At 28.8% G+C, this 15,613-nt stretch overlaps 1 protein-coding gene across 3 annotated transcripts in view; it reads right to left on the reverse strand.

Annotated features, from left to right (window-relative positions):
• Nucleotides 1-15,613, reverse strand: part of LOC107445535 (meckelin) — a 78,248-nt gene that overhangs the window by 43,384 nt on the left and 19,251 nt on the right. For all 3 annotated transcript variants that reach the window (XR_011636682.2, XM_043050132.3, XM_043050129.3), the window contains exons 9-15: nucleotides 12,440-12,548; nucleotides 10,482-10,568; nucleotides 7,983-8,048; nucleotides 6,336-6,393; nucleotides 5,206-5,298; nucleotides 3,570-3,705; nucleotides 1,500-1,608 (exon numbers count right to left, since the gene is read on the reverse strand). Coding sequence is in view for 2 of the 3 variants with exons in the window: in XM_043050132.3 (XP_042906066.2) it covers nucleotides 1,500-1,608; nucleotides 3,570-3,705; nucleotides 5,206-5,298; nucleotides 6,336-6,393; nucleotides 7,983-8,048; nucleotides 10,482-10,568; nucleotides 12,440-12,548 (658 nt within the window). In the remaining variant the exon portion in view is untranslated. The remainder of the gene's footprint in view (nucleotides 1-1,499; nucleotides 1,609-3,569; nucleotides 3,706-5,205; nucleotides 5,299-6,335; nucleotides 6,394-7,982; nucleotides 8,049-10,481; nucleotides 10,569-12,439; nucleotides 12,549-15,613) is intronic.

Raw genomic sequence — 15,613 nt, forward strand, 5'->3', positions numbered from 1 at the left:
GTTATACTGCACATGCTCTGAAAAAATTCTTTTTTTAAATTTTGTAGTGAATTGTATTTGGCAAGTAATAAAAAAAAAAGTCTGATTTGAATATCTTAAAAAGTCTCAAGCAATTTTCTAAGTAGCTTTTTCTTTCTTATCCTTTAAAAGAAAAATGATAAGGGGTTTTCCACAAATTTTATTTTGTGTTATTAAACAAAATTTGTTAAAAATGACATCTCCATAGAAATATCTTTTCTTTCGCATATTTTAATTCCCAATACCATTGAACTTTGTTGTCTGGACCATTATTAGAAGGGTCTTATCATTTGTTAATAAATCTTGTTTCATAGTACAAAATGAAATTTTTGAAAAACCTCTTATTATTTTGACCTTTTAATGAGTAAAAAAGCTACTTATAAAATTGCTTGAAACTTTTAAAAATTTTAAGACTTTCTAACCGGACCTTTTTTATGAGTTGCCAAATACGATTAACTACAAAATAAAGAAAAAAAATAAGATAGAATAGAAATAATATCAGAAAAGCTGCAAACAATCAATAAGCAATTTTCTTAAAAAAAAAAAAAAAGAATAAATTTTGAAAAAGTTTGTGCGAGTTTTGTAGAGAAAAAAATTACTGTTAGAAAAACATAAAAAGCAGTACTTTCTGGAAAAGGGTAAATTCAAGACAATTTAACTTTATCAGTACAGGCAATTTTCATGGATCAGCAGAAAATGACGTAGGAAGCGGGATGACATACGAAACGGGCAGCGTTAAACTGAGGTTCCACTAAATAAGTATATATTATTCCATAATATATTAACATAATATAATAACAGCTCTTAATATCTACTTTTAAAATCCTTTAATTTTTTTCTTAAATTAGGGAGCACAAATTAATACTTAAGTGCTAAAGAGCATTTTCAAACTCTGGTTATTTTTAGACTATTGAGGATAAATGAGGGATTAAAATCATCTAAAGACTGTTTGTCAGAGGAAGCTCCCAGCAAATGAAAGTATCTAAAGGCAAATAAACTAATTTTTGATGATTTTTATCCTTTCCTTGCACTTATTAAACGTACTGATAATTGACAAGAGTTTTTTATCAACCAAATATTGACTTGCAACCCACATATGTGCACATATTTTCTATCTAATTTTTACAAGCACTCTAAATTAAGAGAAAATTACAAAACAGCTCATATACTTTTATTGTAAGAAATATAATTAAAAAGCAATTTAAATGAAGTTAAAGAATAATTGATAATTCATAAATAAAAATGTTACTGGCAGTTGACTGCCATAATGACATTTTGGGAGAAAAAAAAATTACAAACATTTTTTACTGAGAATATGAATATATATACATATATATATATATACATATACATACATATATATATATACATATATACATATATATATATATACATATATACATATATATATATATATATATATATATATATATATATATATATATATATATATATATATATATATTTAACTTTTACTTAACTGTAACTTTTTTATTTTTCTTAAAATCATCTGGAGTAGCTTCAGCATATGCAATTGTGAGCAATGGAGGATATATGGTGCCAGGATTTCCATGGGGTTTAAATATCACTCTAAAAAATTTTTAAAACTTAGTACAAAAATTATAAATTATGTAAAATAATAAAGAACTAGCAAGTTGAAATAAGGAGGATGTTTAGCAAATTGTTCACTTTGCATCTCCTTATCACTCAAGTTTAAAAAAATAATTCTTAAAGAACAGTAAAATAGAAAACACTGGATAGCAAATGATTTAAAGTTTGCAAAATAATATTGTTTTACAATAATGCACTAACATCTTTTAAACAAAAAGTTCTCACAAAGAATCTACAAAGTAAGCAAATTACTAAAATTGGTAACATCTCACTACTCTACTATTTAACTCACAAATTTTATGTAAAGGATAAATATTTATATGAAGAATAAATCTTAAAATTTCGTTATCAAGAAATAAAAATAATTACCATTATTTATTCACAATTTATCGATTTCTTTCAAATAGACATGATCCCAAATTATCTCTCATTTATCTGCAATAACTGTAAACTTAGTTAATATTGCATTCATTTTAATCCTGTAGAAACAAATAAAATTATACAATTCCTTTATTTGTCTGTAAGTTATTATTGCACAACTTTATTTAATTTGTTTCATTAGTAACTTGTTGCTTAAATCCAAGATAAAATGCAAAATTAAAGTAAGAACAATAAAAGCCACTCTAAACTAAAAGTAATGTTTCAACTCAATTTCAGAAAGAAAGAAAAAAAATTCCCTAACGTATTAGGAAAATTTAAATAAAAATCCAGTCTTTTATCTATACTGAGCAATTTTTCATCAGAATTGTTTTATTCGTAATATTAGATTTTGTGAGAAAAAAAAATCATTAAATGAGGATGGGAACATGTCAGTTTGACTAAAATGTTAAATTTTTACAAGTAATTACAATAGATGTTAGAACTATTTATCTCCGATCTCAGTTATAATACAGTAGGGAACCGATTATCCGGAACGATAGGGACCATCGCTATTCCGGATAACTGATTTTTCCGGTTTTCTGAATCGCTACAAAAAGCGGTTTTTTTAGTGTTAAACCCAACTAAAAAAAAAAATTTTGAAAATGATCTTAAAAATAAGAAAAAACGATGAAGTAATACACTAATGATTATTTCCAAAATGATGGTAAGGTGAACATCTTTCAAAAAAGAAAGAAAAATCCAAAAATCTTATGAGGAAAAAAAAAGATTTTTTTTTAAAAAATGTCTGGGAAAATTTATCGAATTTCGTTCCGGTTTTTTGGTTTTCTGATTTCCGGATAACGGGTTCTGTACAGTATTATTGAAAAATCAAAGACTGGTCATTTTCCAGGTAGGATATAGGAATTTTTTGTAAACAATTGCAATTTTTTCTGACTATTCCCTGATTTTTCAATAAAATTCTCTGACAATTGCAGGAGGTTGCCAGTATTTGTTAGGGAGTTTTGCTATTTGTGGGGCTGGAGACGTATTTTGTACAATTGTATACACAATGGTTGATCAATTTACATAGGAAAAAAAATTATGAAGATGTGAACATATACAAAGACTAATATTTAACTTTTTTTCATTTGTCCAAGATAATTTGAGATAGTAAACTGATGGTAAATTAAATATTTTTTACACATAAAAAAATATAATTTCAACCTAAAACATGTGTGTTATGTTTAGTTTCAATTCCTTGTCTTTATTATTGAAATAATAAAATATGTTGATTTTTCGCATTTTTTTTTCCAACAAAAAATGATAAGGGAAGTGGTTAATATCAAGAGAGGAAAATTGAAATTTTTTTTTATTTTTTATTATTATTGTTCTAATATTATTCCAAAATTTATAAAAATTCATAAAAAAAAACATAACCAGCAAAATAAATAATAAGGAACTCTAATGACTTTAGTACAATTTGTGGGTGGTCCCACAATTAAACTGCAATTTCAGAATTGTTAAGCATACAACTGGCAGAATTGAGCAGAAATTCTTTTAACAAAATGAATGATTCAAACCTGAGAGAAACGTCCGCAGCATATCTGAAGACCTTAGTGGTGGGGGGTTGATTGCTCTCCAGACCCTCTTCAATGCCGCTTATGTGGTCTGTGAGAAAATATCGGCGCACAAGAAGCCACTTCGATGGGTCTTTGTCTAAAACAATTTAAAACCATCATTCTTTACATAGGGTCAGTCCTTATATCAGATTACTAAGCTAGTTTTATTTTCCTAACAAACATTTCAATTTTTTTTGAAAAAATATATATGACCTGTTTTATTCTGAGCAATTTTATACATATATACATGTATGGCTTTAAAAAAAGCCTATTTGATAGTCTACTTCAAGCCATTCATTTGATTTTCAAAATTTTCATTGTGCACAAAATGTTTAAGAGCTTAGAACTTCAAAAAGGGACTTACAGATCAAACATTTTCAAAAAAGGGATCCATTTTTTAAAAGCTGTTTCTCTCAGAGAAAAAAATATCTACATAGTGATATTCAATAAATTTTTTTTTAATGGTAGCTACTGAATTTCTCATTCTTCACCTCGGTAGATGCTGGGGACTATTTCTCAAGTGTTACCTGGTGGGCACCTGTGAACCTAAATCACTGCACCACGCTGCCACAGGCATGTTCACGGGCAACATTCACACAGAAATATCCATACGAACCCAAAACCATTGGCTTCACAGTCAAGCACACTGACTGCTTCGCCAACTGGCCGCCTGCATATAAACACATAATCACTATATACCTATTAAAAGTAATGACTGACAAACAACTACTTAGGATCTTCAGAAATCTGAATTCATATTGAAAGCTAAAAACCATGTTTTTGTATTTAAAAGAATTCAAATATTCACAAAAAAAAGGCACATAAAAATTAAATTATATCACAAAAGATAGGACAGACAGATTAGTCTCAAAATATGTTTTAATTGGTAATAAATATTATCTGATATTCATAAAAATCTAAGGTGTAAGAGAAAACATTGAGATACTATTGGAACAATAAAATTCTTTTCATACATGGGAAAACATACAATTAACTATTTGTTTTCCGGATTTATTTACATATTTTTAGTGAGGGGTAACTATTAATATTTTATACTTTATGAAAAGAATGTGGAATAATAAAAAATTCAAGCAGAACATTATAATTAAAATTTATCAAGCAGTAAAGAAAAAATAATGAATTTCAAAATTTCATCGGATTTTATGTTCTTCACTATTTCAAGTTTAAAATTATTTATCAAAAGTTTTGGCTCAGTATTTGTTGATTCTTTTTTCAATTTATGTTACATAATTCAAGAATGTTCTTTGGAAGTTCTTCAGAAGAATTTATTAATGGCCTCTTTGTAGCTTCTTTTCTTTCTTTTTCACTACAGTAAAGCTTAGATTTGTAGTATAAGGGAGGGACTAAATATTGAAAAAAAGTGAAGAAAAGGGACCAAAATAAAAAAAAAAAGGTACTTTAATGGACCCACTCTAAGCAAACATTTTTTAAGCACTAAATGTTTGCATGCTAAGAAGTTACACTCAGGGCTGAATACATATAAATTAAATCCTAAAGCAACTATTAACTGGGAGCAATTTAGAGCTGGCTTTCAAAAAATACTAAAATATAATCCATATTTGATCAATAAACTTACCAATATTTACAAATTCTCCATTCACAAGAATTCCTCGTATGAGAACAGGAATGGGATACCACCATTCACTTTGATTGATTTTACTAACAAGATCTTCTACAAGTTAAGCATAAACTTTACTTATTGTTTGATAACTTATGCAAAAATAGATTCATCAAACCATTAACTACAGCTGAATAAACCCAAAAACAGATTGTTCGTAGAAAGGCTTATTTTTGTTCAGCTAATTATGGAAGATTATCTGAGAGTCTTCATTTAAATACATTTGCACAAAAGAGTTTGTTTATAATGTCTAGAGTCTCAGCCATGAAATTTTAATGCTTTCTCAAAATTATACATTTATTTTTATATTGATAAACATATACACACTACACTACATAAAAAATACAATTAAATGATAACATAAAACAAAATATAACTAATAATAATAAAAAAAAAATTTAACTATAAATTTGTTTAAATAGTGAATAATTATATTTCCTAATAAATAAAAAGAACAATTTAATAATAATAATTAAAAAGAAATAATGAAAAACTTAAGTAAAATATAAACTATTCATATAATAACATATTATTGATATAAATTAAAACTTAATAAACAGATTAAAAAAATAGTTATCTGTCAACTCACTTAAATACAAAAGATATAGAAAAATATGATCATGACAAAAACACACGTTGAAATAAATTAGCATTCTTCGTGTAGAATTTCCTCTTAAAATTTCAAAGTTTCTTACATTGCATTCTCAGAAATAAATCCAATGCCAGAATGATTGCAATCTGTATTAAAATCTTATGAAAATTACAACAAAATTCACAGTTAAAGCTAAGTATTCAAACATTAACTTTTAAATTGAATGAATGTAAGAAATAATCAATTAATAGAATGCTGATGGAAATGGAAAGAAAAATATTTCTACTGAAATTAAAACTTCCACAAATAATGACACATATAATGTTCATAGTACACACACAGGAATAGAATAAAAAAAAAAAATGCACACACAATTTTAGGGTTTTGGTATGCAAATGTTAAGAAAATTCCAAGATTCAAGACAACTATTTGAGCCTGAAATGACAAAATTCATCCATTTAAAAAAAATTGTAGCATTTTCACCTCAAAAGGATACATAAATCATAAAACTGAAGATGCGAAGATAACCATAAAGACTGCAAGGATCTTGTACACTGTAATAAATAATATTGCAATGGAACAAAAATTATAAATTCTCAAAGTATATTTAACTTCCATAAGTCAATGCACATGGAGCAAAATAAAAAATTTAACACCCAAATAACTTTTGATTGGGACTGTCCTGCTTTAAACTGCAATTCTAATGGTTGACTTAAATAGGCTAATTAATTTGCAAAGATCATATTAATCAGATATAAGACACAAAACTTACTTTCACTGAATTATGCGGCATGCTTTTTAATCCTCAAAATATGGGAATGTAGAAAATAATATTCAGGGTATCTGCTGCATTTTAGATTTTCAAATTCATGACTTTCCATGACTCATTTCAAGAATTTTTCATGACTTAACGAAATTACTATTTTACTCCGACAAAAACACAACACTAAATTTAAAAAGGCATAACATTCATTGAAATAATAGGTATAACCAAAACTGTTATACTCTGCATCTTCATATTTAATAGATTTTAAATTTAAAAAACAGAGTCATGAAAGAGTTGAAGCAATAAAATAGCTGGAAAAAAATGCAAAAGCAAATATTTCTTTTTTTCTGCAGAATTATATTCTAAAGATATTTTTCTTGTTCATCGGAAAGGAAAGAAATACTCCTGATTTTTCTGTCCTCATTTCAGAATAAAAAAAATTTGTCAATGACTGGCCTGCTTCAGCTAGAATTTTAAATTGATAAAATAAAAAAATTAAATAATAGTAAATATTCTGAAATCCAAAGAACTATTTTTCTCAATTAGATTAGCCATTATAATATGATCGAGAGATTCTTTGATTTCAGAGATTGGAAAATGAAGCCTGAAACTGAGCTTGCAAAATGCAGCAGATGAGAGGGCAATAATCTCATGGAACCCAGCAGAAGCCCCTATCAGGGGGGAAGGTGGGGGCACGATGCGCCCACCTTTACACTAAATAAAACGAATACACTAAATAAAACGAATAGTTTGGGGAGAATTTAGAATTTGTCCAAGAGCTTGGGGGGGGGGGCACTGGAACCCAGCTCAGTAGACGACTCGGAAGCATGTAAAAGAAGTGGTGCTTTACGGACGGTAAGCAGGCATAATAAGTGGTGATATGGCCTTTTTGAAGAGGGAAAACACTTTTTTAAAAACACACAATGAAAAAAGCACCGGCTTTTAAAAGACGAAAATAAACATTTTATGAAAACGTGTAAAAGTATTCAAACAACTCATTCAACCCTCTGATGCACCTGTGTTTTAAACTCTCGTGCAAAGCAATATCAGAAAATTATCTCATCATTAAAGTGCAAGAAGGTAAATTGATTTCAATCAATTCTTCAAATTCTACAGATTACATTCAATTAACAGTTTATTTAATACATTTACCACATAGTAACTACAAAATATGCTGATTTACTTACATTTATAATAGAAATAATATACTTAATATCAGGAATCAAATTTACAGAAAATTTTAGAGATTAATGATTGTTTCATAATGTTACAAATGTGGAAATACTCAAAAATATTTCTATCGAACGGGTCATAAGCATTTTAAACAGAGAAATAGAAGGAAAAAAAAAAGATAGAATATGCACATTTAATACTTACAGCTCTTTTCAACTGTGTACCCACAGTCAATGCTATATCATCTTCAAGATCAGATTCTTGACAAAGCTGAAAGAGTAAATAAGCTGAATAGAAAGACAAAATTAGAGTTGTTCATAATTTAGAGATAAAACTAGATTTATGAACCTATTTGTATTAAAAAATATACTAAAAATTTTGTTGAAGAATAAAGAGAAATGTATTAAAATAAGTTTTATTATGTCAACAGAATATTTTTTCCAACCCTTTGCTGAATTATTGTTAAATTTCATAGTTATTGACATTTATTTTTAACTCATTTTTCGATATTGAAATGGACTTAAGTATCAGAAATTTTGTTTGATCTACACATAGTATTTGAGTAAAATTAGAAATTTTTGCTAGTAATTACTGATTTTTATGACTATTAAACAGTTTATCAAAATTCCATGGTATGATCTTGTAACTGAATCAAGTAGTCAAATTTACCTCTAGTTGACCTTTCCTGTAGCGTCATAAATGACATTTTCATACATTATGAAACTGGGGTAAAAGACTGGCTAAAAAATGAATCATCCAGAGGAATGTTCAACAGAACTCATCCTGTGCTGATCTACGCTTTAATCCTTAATGTACAGCCCTTAACTTGTTTAAATTGAATTACTTTAAATACTTAAAAAATTTCAACTCTTTATTTCACTCAATCTCCACATAGAAATTATTAAGTGATAGCCATTTCAAAAACCTGATATCACTCAAAAGATTAAAATTGTATTTAACTAGTTTTCATTCCATCTGAGAACTAGTTAACAAGTTTTGGCCATAGAAAAGGTAAAGAATCATACAATCAAAGTCTTTCAATATTACAGGCTTTAATACCAATATCAATTTGAATATCTTATATTTAAAGTCGTGATGGGATAGAGCGTTCACCTTCCACTGAGGTAAACCTGGTCAAAATCCCAGCGAGCAATGGTTAATATGAATTGCTCCGACCAGCGTGCTGACGTAAAATATCCTCAGTGGTAGGCAGAACATGGATTAGAGCAGGGGTCGCCAAACTTTTTTGATCATCGACCCCTATATAATTTTTCGAAATCTCCATCGACCCCCGCAAAAGTAATTTTCTGTTAATTCAAATAAAACTATATTAGATTCTGTGTTTGTACATTTATTTTATGATTTTAAACATTTATTAAGGTAATAGTACATTGTGTAACAATAGTTTTATGAAAAATATATTAATATTTAAATTTAAATACCTTATTATTAAATAATAAGTAATTATGCATAAGTAGATATAATAAGTAAAGTAACTAAAGATTTACTGCTTCTTGATCAATGAGATGGGTGTGCCTGGCATTTTTTTGCAAGGTTCGCTATATTGGGTTCAAAATTGGTCAATTTTAATTTTCGTCAAAATTGGTCAATTTTGTAATTTTCGTAAAAAAATACAAAGTGTGCTATAGTTTTGTCGCAGACTGTACTAATCCATATTATTAATGCTTACCTTTTTTTGTGCATTGATAATTAAAATTGATATCTAAACCAAACGAATGGTTTAATCGAAACAATAACTAATTATCCAAAACTGTAAAAGTTTTAATAATGAAAATGCAAATATTCAACACAGTTTGCAAAGATAGCTGAAACTGCGTATGATATTTGCATTTGTAACGTCAATGCTCGTCACACGTGACATTTGGACAAGCGCACATATGCATATGACTTATAAACTGCGCTGAGTTCGTGCCATTGCGCGGTGGTACGTAAATACTTGTTTCACCCCAATAAATATAAGTTTATTAATTTATGTTTTATAAAGAAACTGATATTGAGTCAATTATAGAAAAAATCACAAATTTCACATACTTAATTAGGTATGTGTGATTTGCGTATTGAGAACTGTTTTTTTTTTCGACCCACAATCGACCCTTCCGATTCGGATCGACCCCCATTCGCCCCCGTCTCAGATCGACCCCCGCTTTTGTTAAATAGACCCCTGAGGGGTCTATATAGACCACTTTGGCGACCTCTGGATTAGAGTCTCCTTGCTATCTGGCTAACCATGGGAGGTTTTTTGAGTTTTTCTCTGCATGTAATGCAAATGTGGGTTAGTTCCATAACAAAGTCTTCCATGAAGGCAAATTTCACTAAATACTTGACCCAAGAGTTCCCTTGTCTTCTGGATTCGGTTTTACAAGGATACGGAGTTGAACATTAGTAGTTGAAAACCAAACAATTCGGCCCGCTATTCAATAACGGTTCTAAAATAATATATATATATATTACGCCGAGGTGACTCAGAGCATAGAGAACTGGCTGGTCCACGAAGGCAAATTTTTTCTGATACCTGATCCAGGAGTTCCCTTGTCTTCTGGATTGGGTTCAAAATCACAAGGAATTGAAGGTTAGTAGTCGTAAACCCCAAAAATCGGGTCGGCTGTTCGATGACGGATATAAAATCTTATATTTAAATTATTATACACCAGTTTTATATTAAAAGAAGAAATTAATACTAACATGGAGATCATCACTTTTTAGCTTTTTTATTCCAATGAAAGATCCATTTAAGGCAAATTGTTTTGCTACAATTTGAAGTTTGGACTCCTGTAAAACACAAAAAGAGAAAAAAAACATTTGAAAAATAAGAGAAATATATAATCAAGCTTGATAATTGAGAAGATGTTTAATTTGCAAAGCTAATATTAACATTAGTAATACTAAATGTAAATTAAGTACAGTAAAACCCTGCTACAACAATATTTTGGGGATCAAATAAATGTATTAATGTAGATAGATATATTGTTAAATCGAGGGTTTTCAGGGATACCTTGAAATGTATTTATAAATTATGCAAAAAATTAATTTGCAGAGTGCTAATTATGGTTAAATACTAAAAACAATTGAAATAAATTCAGATAATACGATCATAAACATACCTGAAAACCATTTTTATATAAAATAATCCGATATTTTTGCTTGTTTATTCATTTTTTTTTAAACTGCCAAGTCAACCAACAAAGTATGCATTGAGTCCAAATCAGGAAAAAAAGTTTTTGTTCCACCCACCCTCTACTCTCCCTTGCGTGATGGTCATTTGTGATCAGCTTTTAACATGAAGGAAATGAAATCAGATAGGAATCTGTGACTTCCTAAGAGATAAGGGAGAAGCTCTTCGGGTGGTCAGCCTTCTCTTCTCAGAAAAGATGGAAAAAAATGAGATTTTTAATATTGTTTGAAAACCAACAATAAATGGAGAAAAGAAATTAGAAGGGAAAAAATCGTTTTACAGGGGTTCAGAGAATATCGAGAGGTGGATAACTCATATGCAAGTTCATAGGGACCACGAAACTCGCAATAAAGGGAGTTATTGTTGTATCGGATATTGTAGTAGCGAGAGTTCACTGTATTTTAAAATATAAATTTAAAAAACAATACATAACATTTAAAAATAACTAAAACTTGACCCTCAAAAATTTACGTAAGTAAAGGGACATTTTTACAACAAACTGTTCCTCCCTGTTTGCATCTAAGTATGGTACTACAATATTTCAGAATTTCCATCACATAACAGCCCAAAACACAGAAACTGTCTAAATGGAAATATGGAGTTTTCCATAACAAATGGTTTTAAAAAAGATCAAACAAACATTTATTTATTTATAAATTAGTCTCAGATAAGCTGATTATACATTCACTCCAGAAGGACTGTGAAAATCCACCCAATTTGAGATAGAATGGTAAACTGGGGATTTCAACGACTGCTTTATATACATATATTTTAGATTTTATTTCTATTGGATAAACTATAATCAGAATTCCGGTTCAGCCTGGTGCAACAAAAAATGGCTAAAATAAAAAATAAAAAGATTTTAGTGGGGTACTAAGAGAGCAAAAACCTGGAGAGAATAAAACATACAAAAAAAAAAAAAAAGAATTAAAATAGTTTATATAAAGAGAAAAAAGTATCTTGGCACAAGACTAGATAGGATTAAAAAAACTAAGTTGGCACAAGAGGTTTTAGAAAGAAGGTTTCCTTCATAAATCTAGCAAAGGCATTGTTTTGCGCCTTCAATACCCTTTGAATAAATTAAGTAAGGTGCAGAAAGTGTTTCTTAACAAAATTAGAAGAAAAAAAAATGAAGGTTTAAAAAAAAACTTTGAGTTGAAGAATTAGAATTTTCATACAAAAAATTAAACTATAGCTTAAGTGATGTATTTTTGCATGATTTTTTTACTTTTTTAGAGTAGATGCGTTTTTAGAAAAATAACATCTTATTATCCCTGTGTACCTTAAATGTATCACCTGTCAGGAAACGCTCCAATGATAAATTAAAATTTAAACTATAACTGAAATTTCAAATTTGTAAATGAATGAGCTATAAATTACTCAATAACTAAACATTAGAAATAATGAAGTCACAAAACTACCAATGAAAAAAAAGTAAAACATTACATGTTTAAATAATTATACATACTTCAAGATTTAAGGAGGGAGAAAATATATTTGGTACATTATTTTGATACAAGTCTTTTGTTGCATTCCACCTGGCTTCCTCGTCAAAATAATATAGCCATAATTGTTTACTATGATAAAAAAAAATAAGTTTTAAATTTAATAGATTGTAATTAGCGTTCAATACAATGACATCGAATATTTTACTTGCATTTAAGTGATTTCAACTTAATTTAAGCACATTGATTTTCTTAAATAGGGATAATTGAATACAAATGCATAGCTGGCAACATGGATAGGAAAAAAAACAGTAAACTTTACGAAATATAATTTTCAAGCTAATTGTTGCTCAATATACTAAATATTTTACACATAGGGAATTTTAGCGATTTTTATAGTCATCAAAAAAGAAAAACTGCAATATTTTCCAGTCATGATTAATATTAATATGATTGAAATGTTGTGTATTATGTTTATTCATAAAAAATACTTAAGATTTCATTTTTTAATTAATTTAAAAAGGGAGTTCTGAATAAAAATAAACTGAACATTTTAGAACAACAACAAAAAAAAGAAGTTTCAAATTGATTTCTATGAATGAGTCTCGCTTCATTATACATATATTAGTAATACTTATTTAAATATTCAAGCAAGCAATAATCAGTGCAAAAATTCTATTTCAATAGGGATTTTTTTACAAAACTTAATCAATTTTAGGGAATTTTTTTAAAATGTACAAAAACCAGGAGAATTTTTTATTAAACCAGTAGACGAGGAGAAACTAGCAAAATCCAGTAGAGTTGGCAGCTATGCAAATGAAGGGAAGGAGAAGACTGTGTACAGAAAACAGTTTTTATATCAATCAGTAATATGAACATGAAAAATTAGAAATATGTCCTAAAACTAATTTATGGAACTATACTGCATCTAGAATTATAAAAGTCCTTATTATAAATTAGAGGGTTGCCACTCAAATCTGTGTTTTCCTTGTTATACACAATATATTAAGAGGGAACGCGCAAATGTGTGAGGATAACTAGTTTTAATTGCTATAAAAATTTAGATAAATAAGGAGTAGTTCAACATAATACAGCAAATGAAATAGTATAGCTGAACTATATTTCCTATAGATTGTACTTTGAGAGGTTAGCATTTTGTAAAAGAAGGAAATTAGAAATAAATATTCCCTGTATTTTTTCACAGTTAATAAGAAAAAATTCAAAATCCCCTGCATTTTAGTTGATTTTTTAATTCCCTGTATTTTCCACACTTTCCCTGTTAATGGAGAAATTGTACTACCTAATTCATTTAATAGAGCCTAAAAAGTTGCCAATCTGTTATTAATGTCAAAGATGCTTAACTAATTTTGGTAATAGGTACTAATAGAAAGAACAAAAATAAGCTATGTACTAAAAAGTAAAATGAATGGAGAAAATGTATATATTCCTACTATACTTATCTTTCTGTAATACCTAATTTTTATATGTCATGCCAGATTATCTGAATGATCGTGATATCAAAAGTGGACTACGTCACCATATTAATGTTTTTAAGGTTATCTGAAACCACATGTTTTTTAAAACTATATAATTTAAAATTAAAGGCAATTGAGATTACAAAAGAAGTTTTGAGCTGAAAAGTAAAATTAAGGGAGAAATGGTACTAATTGGTTGAGGATAAACATAATAAAATGCCAATCATATTATTAACCTCAACTATAAGTAATTTTGGTAATAGTTACAAATTGAAGTAAAAAACAAAATAAGCTATGCACTAAAAAACAAAATAAATGGAGAAATGGTACTAATTTGCTTAAAAGAGCATAAAAAGTTGCCTTAACCCTTTCGCGACGCAAAGCGCGAAAGCGCGCTTACCGCTGAGGCCGGCAGTCTCTCTAGCGTGTGTCTCCCCAGGGCCGGAGGGTTTTTTGATGTTAAGCCTAATTCCATGAAATTACCGAAATATCAGCGCGTTGTTTAATATTGTTCTGTAGAGTATTTAAGTGACATACGCTTCATATATATTTCTATGAATACTTTATTTACTTAAGTTATTTCTTGTTTAAATGTAATATAAATGTTAATAAGTTTAAATATTTTGCATAATTTCCTCTATTTCCAGCTAAGTTAAAATTTTTCGACGCTTCCACATTCTAACGGTAAAAAGAAAAAAAAATTTAAGCCTACAAGATCTAATTATCCACTAAAAACTAATCCGAAAATCGAAAGTAGCGAGAGATAAAAAAAACTCCCTTACTTACTGTAAATAAATATCACGTGCTAATTTAAAGAGCCCTCATAAAACATTCCCCCCTCCACTCCTTCCCCTAAAAACCACGTGAATGTACTTTCATCTTGAGTAGAAGGTCAAATCTACATGTATCTGAAACCATATGGACAAACAATGCCATCTTTTGGAAGAAATTTCATTTTTTAAAACGTTCCGAAACGCTGGCACAAATATGTGACGGTCGGGGGTGAACGAGAAAACTCTCTGACACGCGGGTGTGTCGGCCGGGAAGTGAGCGCGTTTCTTGCTGTCACATATATGTGACAGTCGGCTCGAAAGGGTTAAGGAAGTACTGACATCATGATAATTGATGCAATATTAATAGGCAGCAAATATAGCCTTATATAGGTACAAAATATTTTATGAGTAAATTGGATGCTGATTACAGCTGCACCAAATACTGCAAATTTTAATCGTACATTTTTTGCAGCCCCTTGAAGATATTTATTAAAGGAGAATGTTACTTGATTGTGGTCAATTTTAAATATCACGAGTTACCTCGAGCCAGTAGAATTATGCCAGATGATTCTGAATACAGTTAGTCTGCATCTTGATAGGATGAACTTCTAAAAATGTGTTTTGCTTAATCTAATAACGTAAAGCCACCGAGACGGGCAACAAATAATAGATACATATAAAAAAAATAAAGAATGTGTGTGTCTCTATTTGTGAGTCTGTATACTGGATTGTGGGAATACCTTAAGCTCTAAAAATAAGATATTCAAAACGAGTGAAATCATAAACAAATTACGAATCCTAAATTTTTTTATTTTATCTTTTTAATTCAGAGACATATTTTAAAAATGGAATTTTCTCATTGACTAAGTTGTTTATTGTATCTTCTGTTATACTTGAATATATATTTGTTATACCAGGTTATTTGAATGATCGACGTGATCACAGTAGC

Source organism: Parasteatoda tepidariorum, chromosome 1, assembly GCF_982258835.1.
Source record: "Parasteatoda tepidariorum strain Cologne lab strain chromosome 1, Ptep-v5.0, whole genome shotgun sequence".
Classification (NCBI taxonomy): Eukaryota; Metazoa; Arthropoda; class Arachnida; order Araneae; family Theridiidae; genus Parasteatoda; species Parasteatoda tepidariorum.